General features: G+C 43.9%; 1 protein-coding gene across 3 annotated transcripts in view; it reads right to left on the bottom strand.

Annotated features, from left to right (window-relative positions):
• Positions 1-623: 623 nt before the first annotated feature.
• The window catches only part of TDP1 (tyrosyl-DNA phosphodiesterase 1), a 55,188-nt gene continuing 48,445 nt past the window's right edge, over positions 624-7,366 (bottom strand). For 2 of the 3 annotated variants that reach the window (XM_056546135.1, XM_056546138.1), the window contains 3 exons: positions 6,129-6,243; positions 5,192-5,248; positions 624-859 (listed from right to left, as the gene is read on the bottom strand). In XM_056546135.1, coding sequence (XP_056402110.1) covers positions 786-859; positions 5,192-5,248; positions 6,129-6,243 — 246 coding nt within the window. In that variant the 3' untranslated portion in view covers positions 624-785. The remainder of the gene's footprint in view (positions 860-5,191; positions 5,249-6,128; positions 6,244-7,366) is intronic. The other variant, XM_056546137.1, reaches the window with a different exon arrangement.

Raw genomic sequence — 7,366 nt, 5'->3', positions numbered from 1 at the left:
ACATAGCTAGTCCTGTTCTCTGCTGAGAAGTGTTACAATTGTATCCAGTCTAGACAATGCTCTGTGAGCTAAACCTCCTGGACCCCAGACTGATACATTGTACATAGCTAGTCCTGCTCTCAGCTGAGAAGTGATACAATTGTATCCAGTCTAGACAATGCTCTGTGAGCTAAACCTCCTGGACCCCAGACTGATACATTGTACATAGCTAGTCCTGCCTTCAGCTGAGAACTGATACAATTGTACCCAGTCTAGACAATGCTCTGTGAGCTAAACCTCCTGGACCCCAGACTGATACATTGTACATAGCTAGTCCTGTTCTCTGCTGAGAAGTGTTACAATTGTATCCAGTCTAGACAATGCTCTGTGAGCTAAACATCCTGGACCCCAGACTGATACATTGTACATAGCTAGTCCTGCTCCCAGCTGAGAAGTGATACAATTGTATCCAGTCTAGACAATGCTCTGTGAGCTAAACATCCTGGACCCCAGACTGATACATTGTACATAGCTAGTCCTGCTCTCAGCTGAGAAGTGATACAATTGTATCCAATCTAAAGTTACAGAGTTTGATATAAATCGGGGAAAACAAACAGAAATATGTAAAAATAAATATTTGGAAATTCCATGATAGAAATTACATTTTATTATTGTTCTCCATTTCCTTATTTTTGTGAGAAAACGTAAAAAAAAATTCTGCTACATGACGGACTGAAACCTCTGCGCTCGGGGCTCCAGTGCTGGTCCTGTCGTCTCTTCTTCACATCTATAGGGGGTCGGGGGTCCTACGAGGGGCACCAGATATTCCCGTGGGAGTCCGGAGCGTTAACATATGGAATGTTCCAGATCCAGGGTCTATCTGAAAGACAAGAGCAGAGGTGAGCGGGGTGGGGGGGCTGGTTGCCTGGCGATCGAAGGCCGATGAAGATAGAAGCGCGGGGAACGCTCGGAGGGGGCGGGCGCAACTATCAAGGATTTTATGAATAAATTGGAAGAGTCCGCGCCTACAGGAGACAAGAAAACCAGAAGAAATTATAACAGGAACAAGATGGAAGAGCTGCGTCCCCTCCATGGGAAGACGTGGTCATGTGACTGCGGTAAAAATGCAAAGAAATGCCACAATTCCATGACTCCACTGTCCTTCCTGAGCCTCCTGATGCACGAATATAATTCTGAAGTTACAGTAAAGACTGACACATTGATTTAAAACAAGCAGGGTGTCTATAGCTGTTGTAAAACTACAACTCCCAGCATGCCCAGACCGCCTTCAGCTGGAGGTACCCTGGTTGTGAAACACTGCTCTATACAATGTATAGTTATGTGCCAATCAGGGTCTTGCATTAGCCGAGTGTTCAGCCTGAGCCTCCTGGTGCATGAATATAATTCTGAAGTTGCAAAACTACAACTCCCAGCATGCCCAGACCAACCAGAGTGCCTCCAGCTGTTTCTAAGCTGCAACTTCCAGCATGACTGGACCAACCAGGGTGCCTCCAGCTGTTGCTAAGCTGCAAATCCCAGCATGACCGGACTAACCAGAGTGCCTCCAGCTGTTGCAAAACTAAAACTCCCAGCATGCCCAGACCAACCAGAGTGCCTCCAGCCATTGCTAAGCTACAACTCCCAGCATGACTGGACCAACCAGGGGGCCTCCAGCTGTTGCAAAACTAAAACTTCCAGCATGCCCAGAGCAACCAGAGTGCCTCCAGCTGTTGCTAAGCTACAAATCCCAGCATGACCGGACCAACCAGGGTGCCTCCAGCTGTTGCAAACCTAAAACTCCTAGCATGCCCGGACAGCCTGTGGCCCCCTAGTTGGGCAACACTGCTCTATAACAATGTATGTGCCAATCAGGCTCTTGGATAAGTTTCCTGAGGCATAAATATAATTATGAAACTGCAAAACTATAACTCTTACCATTCTCCTCCAGCTGTTGCAAAACTACAACTCCCAGCATACCCGGACAGCCAAAGGCATGCTGGGAGTTGTAGTTTTGCAACAGCTGGCGACATCCTGGTGGGCAAACACTACTCTATACCAATGTATAGTTATGTGCTAATCAGGGTCTTGGATAAGCCGGGTGTTCAGCCTGAGCCACCTGATGCATGCATATCATTCTGAAGTTACAGTAAAGACTGACACATCGATATATCACAAGGGTCTGACTCTATATAACACTGTTTCCAACCAGGGCGCCTCCAACTGTTGCAAAACTACAACTGCCAGCATGCCCAAACAGCTTTTGGCTGTCCGGGCATGCTGGGAGTTGTAGTTGCAACAGCTGGAGGCACCCTGGTTGGGAAACCCTGGTCTATAACAATGTATAGTTATGTGCCCATCAGGGTCTGACTAACCTCAGCTGTCCGGGCATGCTGGGAGTGGTAGTTCCACAGAGGTGTAATCTCGTTAGCTGGATTAGTGTAACACTACCGTACACCGTCGTGCGTGGCGTTAATCCAGCGAGTGATTTTCCACCGTACGCGGCGGCTTTCTTCCCGTCGCTGGAGATTTATTTGCCGCTGAACGCCTGTCAGACTCTGGTGATTCACGGAGCGATCACGCACTCGTTTTCACGCCATTAACACTGTGATTTCTTTTCTTTTTTTACCACCCACAGTCTCATATTATTCTCCCTTCACTGGCAAAAACTTTAACCCCGCAGTGGCCGAGAGATGAGTAATCTTCTTTCTAGGAAACCGTACGCCACTCCTGGCAAGTGCTTTACTTTTAAAGGGGCCTCATACCAATTTATTTTCCATTCATTTTACAGAATCTTCCCAATAATTATTATTATTTCTTTGCTTGTATTGTGCAGCATTGTTGGAGAATAGTGTAGAGGTTCTCGTGTATGCCTTGCGCTTACCTGTTTTAGCTGCTGTGGCAGGCATGCGTTTTTCAGCCATACTAATAGCAATTATATTGCAGAAATTATTTCCTAATGCCGCCTACGTTTCCCATGAATCCTCTGGCTTTGCAGAGAGAAAGAGAGAGAGGTTGGAGTCTGATCACTGCACCTGGTCATCTAATTAGTCTACTGGTGCTGGAGGTCACCCAGATGATCTGATTAGACTATGGACAGTTCACAATAGGTGAAGTTTTTATGCTTTTTCTTATTCAATATCGTTTTTTATTTTTTAGAGAAAATATTACCACAAGGAGAAAGAGATTTGACCTATAATCACAACTGAAGTGTTTTATGAAGATTTCAAGTCTTTAGGCTGTATTCACATGTTTATTTTTGTAGCTTTTTTTTTTTTTGACCATGTTTTTTGCTGCAACGTTTTACTTTGATTTGTGTAATTGGTTTAATTAATATAGTCTAACTACTATACTGAACATCCTGATCCTATAGAGATAGCAGCAGCAGTATACAGATAGAGCTGTAATAATTTGCCCCCCCCCCATCTGTAATAACGTGGATTCCCCCCTCCCCCCCGAGCTGTAATAATTTGGGTCCTTTACCCCCTTATCTGTAATAATGTGGGTCCTTCCCCCCCCGATCTGCAATAATTTGGGTCCTTTCTTCTCCCTGATCAGTAATAATTTGGGTCCTTCCTTCTCCCCGATCTGTAATAATTTGGGTCCTTCCCCCCCCCGATCTGTAATAATTTGGGTCCTTCCTCCCCGATCTGTAATAATTTGGGTCCTTCCTCCCCGATCTGTAATAATTTGGGTCCTTCCTCCCCGATCTGTAATAATTTGGGTCCTTCCTCCCCGATCTGTAATAATTTGGGTCCTCCCCCGCCAATCTGTAATAATTTGGGTCCTCCCCCGCCAATCTGTAATAATATGGGTCCCACCCCCTGATCTGTAATAAATTTGGGTCCTTCCCCCCCCCCCCATCTGTAATAATTTGGGTCCTTTTCCCTCCGATCTGTAATAATTTGGGTCCTTTCTCCCACAATCTGTAATAATTTGGGTCCTTTCTCCCCCAATCTTTAATAATTAGGGTCCTCTCCCCCGACATGTAATAATTTGGGTCCTTCCTCCCCCAATCTGTAATAATTTGGGTCCTTCCTCCCCCAATCTGTAATAATTTGGGTCCTTCCTCCCCGATCTGTAATAATTTGGGTCCTTCCTCCCCCGATTTGTAATAATTTGGGCCCTTCCTCCCCCGATCTGTAATAATTTGGGTCCTTCCTCCCCCAATCTGTAACAATTTGGGTCCTTCCTCCCCGATCTGTAATAATTTGGGTCCTTCCTCCCCCAATCTGTAATAATTTGGGTCCTTTCTCCCCCAATCTGTAATAATTTGGGTCCTTCCTCCCCCGATCTGTAATGATTTGGGTCCTTCCTCCCCCAATCTGTAATAATTTGGGTCCTTCCTCCCCCGACATTTAATAATTTGGGTCCTTCCTCCCCCGATCTGTAATAATTTGGGCCCTTCCTCCCCCGATCTGTAATAATTTGGGTCCTTCCTCCCCCAATCTGTAATAATTTGGGTCCTTTCTCCCCCAATCTGTAAAAATTTGGGTCCTTCCTCCCCTGATCTGTAATGATTTAGGGCCTTCCTCCCCCAATCTGTAATAATTTGGGTCCTTCCTCCCCCGACATTTAATAATTTGGGTCCTTCCTCCCCCGATCTCTAATAATTTGGGTCCTTCCTCCCCCGATCGGTAATAATTTGGGTCCTTCCTCCCCTGATCTGTAATAATTTGGGTCCTTCCTCCCCCGATCTGTAATAATTTGGGCCTTTTCTTCTCCCTCCGGTGAGTACGAGATGATGGAAATCTTATTTTCGCCTCCTCGGAGGAGAAGTGACAGTAATGCATTGTGTGACAGAATCATAAAGCCGAGACATAATGAATTCTCAATGAGAGCGGCGCCAATTTCCTTCAGATGCTCCTAAAATTGGTGTTCGGCGTAATCATAATGTCGCCACTTTTAGAGAACGCGTTGCGCTCGCACGGCGAGGTTGTGCAGACCCCAAGCTGCGAGGTGCTCTGCTCTGTACCAGCCTGAACATCACTTCTCCCCTTTTTGTAATTAAAAGACACAAAAAACATAAAGCTCCAATTATGAGTGCGAGGACGGAGGATGACAGCAATTAACCCCTTCACCTACAGCATTCATCTGCAGCTTAAAGTGTTCCTTTACTTTTTAGATATTTTTATAAACCTTTTTAGTTTTATTAGATTAACCCTTCAGGGTGGTGACAAGGTGATTTCTGACCTCTCAGTGCATCATAACTCACACAAATTAGTTCCTCTTTTACTTGTCTGGCCAATCACGGTACAGTACATACTCCTCTCTGCTATAACATGAAAAAGTGATGGAGAAAATGTACAAAACTGACCAACCAGGCTGGAACTGTGCTGAGCGGATGATGTACATAGTAAATACTAAATGGCATTGGAGATAGAAGCTGTTACTGGTGCATTGGGTTTGCATGGTGCCGTGTGAGCAGAAAGGAACAAGGAAAGGGTTACACTAAGCACTGAGCTTCTACTGTTGCTGCTGCTGACAAAGTAAATAAAGGGGAAAAGGGAAAATTAAACTGCAGCACTGAGGACGTTCATCAATGGGAACATGACATTTACACAACTGACAGCTGCCCTGATCTTTATGGGTGGCAAAAGATGAGAGAGAAGCCTTGATTTACCTCTGAGAGACAGTGTGGATCATCTTAAGCAGGCAGACTAGCTCAGATGCAGGTCCACAGCTCAGTCTCTCTCTCTTGCTCACAGCATATGCTAAGCACTGCCCCCAATTCCTGCAATTTGTCCTTCTTTATCTGTTACTAGAGACAGATTTTGCCTGACAACAGATAGTGGACAGCAGATTGCAGAGAATTGAGTTATTCTGGGGTGTGGAGTCATTTTTAGTATATGAAGTGATTTACAAATAGGTTAGGAATAATATTTGTCATCAAACCGTATATGACAATTTAAAGTGTCAGACTGATGCAAACAAAGATAAATCAGTAGATAATGAAAACTTCTGCAAATCCTTATCTTACAATTTCATCCAATTTTTAGGAACTCCGTTTGCTGTCAGTGAATGTGAGTATTCTCATAATCATGTTTACAAATAAGAAAGAAAGAAGACTTTGTGGAGTCACGGAGATAAGCGCACATCACATGACTCTCACGTACAGTCGGGGTCTTGGACGCACATCACATGACTCTTACCTTTTCCAGTGTATCGCTCAGGTGGTAAATCAAAGGGAACCGGGAAGGATCCTGTAGAATCTCCCTTCTTGGCGTAGACATTCAGCTTCACATGGAACGTTCCACTGGGGCGGTCCTGCACAGGAGAACAGAGGATTTCAGGAATGTTCATCATCCTCAGTGATAAGAATAAAAACAAAATAATTCTAAGATGTTTCCTGGCAGATGAAACATCATCATTAAGGAATGAAAGTTCGGCAGAATCCGCTCGGAGGTGCACTGCTGTCTGTAGAGGGCGGTCCTAGTGCCGACTTGTTTTGCCAGCGCCCGATCCAGATGGATCCCCAGCCAGAGATTACGTAGTGTGAATGAGCCCTAAGAAGATGCATCTCTTAACCCCTTGGGGACGGAGCCCATTTTGACCCTAAGGAGAGGAGCATTTTTTGCAAATCTGCCCTTTGTCCCTTTATGCATTAATAACTCTGGGATGCTTTTACTTATAAATTTAATTCAGAGAATGGTTTTTCGCAACATATTCTACTTTATGTCAGTGGTAAATATTCGTCGATACTTGCTACATTTCTTGGTGAAAAATTCTCAAATTTCAGGAAAAATTAGAAAATGTAGCATTTTTCTAACTTTGAAAGTCTCTGCTTGTAAGGAAACTGAACATGCCAAATAAATTATGTATTGATTCACATATACAATATGTTTACTTTATGTTGGCATCACAAAGTTGACATGTTTTTACTTTTTGAAGACATTAGAGGGCTTCAAAGTTTAGCAGCAATTAAAAATTTTTTTTTAAAAATCTGAATTTTTTAGGGACCAGTTCAGTTTTGAAGTGTATTTGAGGGTCTTTATGTTAGAAATGACCTATAATGGACCCCATTATGAAAACTGCACCCCTCAAAGTATTCAAAATGACATCAAAAAAGTTTGTTAACCCTTTAGGTGTTTCACAGGAAAAGCAGCAATGTGAGGGAGAAAATTCTAAATCTAAATTTTTTACACTAACATGTTATTGTAGCCAGGGCTGTGGAGTAGATAAATGTTCTGACTCAGACTCCGAAGTTTTTTGTACTTCTGACTCCCCGACTCCTCTGTATTAATATGTGAATGTATTTATAAACACTTACAGTTGAATCCAAGAAGCTGTTCCACCAAGTTCTTCTAAGCTCTTCTAGCAGAGAGAGGTAGTTGGGCAGAAGCTGCTGCCTTCTCCTTTTTGTGTGCTGATCTGCTGCTGAAGATAGGGC

This window comes from Hyla sarda, chromosome 11 (genome assembly GCF_029499605.1).
Source record: "Hyla sarda isolate aHylSar1 chromosome 11, aHylSar1.hap1, whole genome shotgun sequence".
In the NCBI taxonomy this organism is placed as follows: domain Eukaryota; kingdom Metazoa; phylum Chordata; class Amphibia; order Anura; family Hylidae; genus Hyla; species Hyla sarda.
The sequence above is the reverse complement of the archived record's forward strand: the minus strand, read 5'-3'. Positions and strand labels throughout refer to the sequence as shown.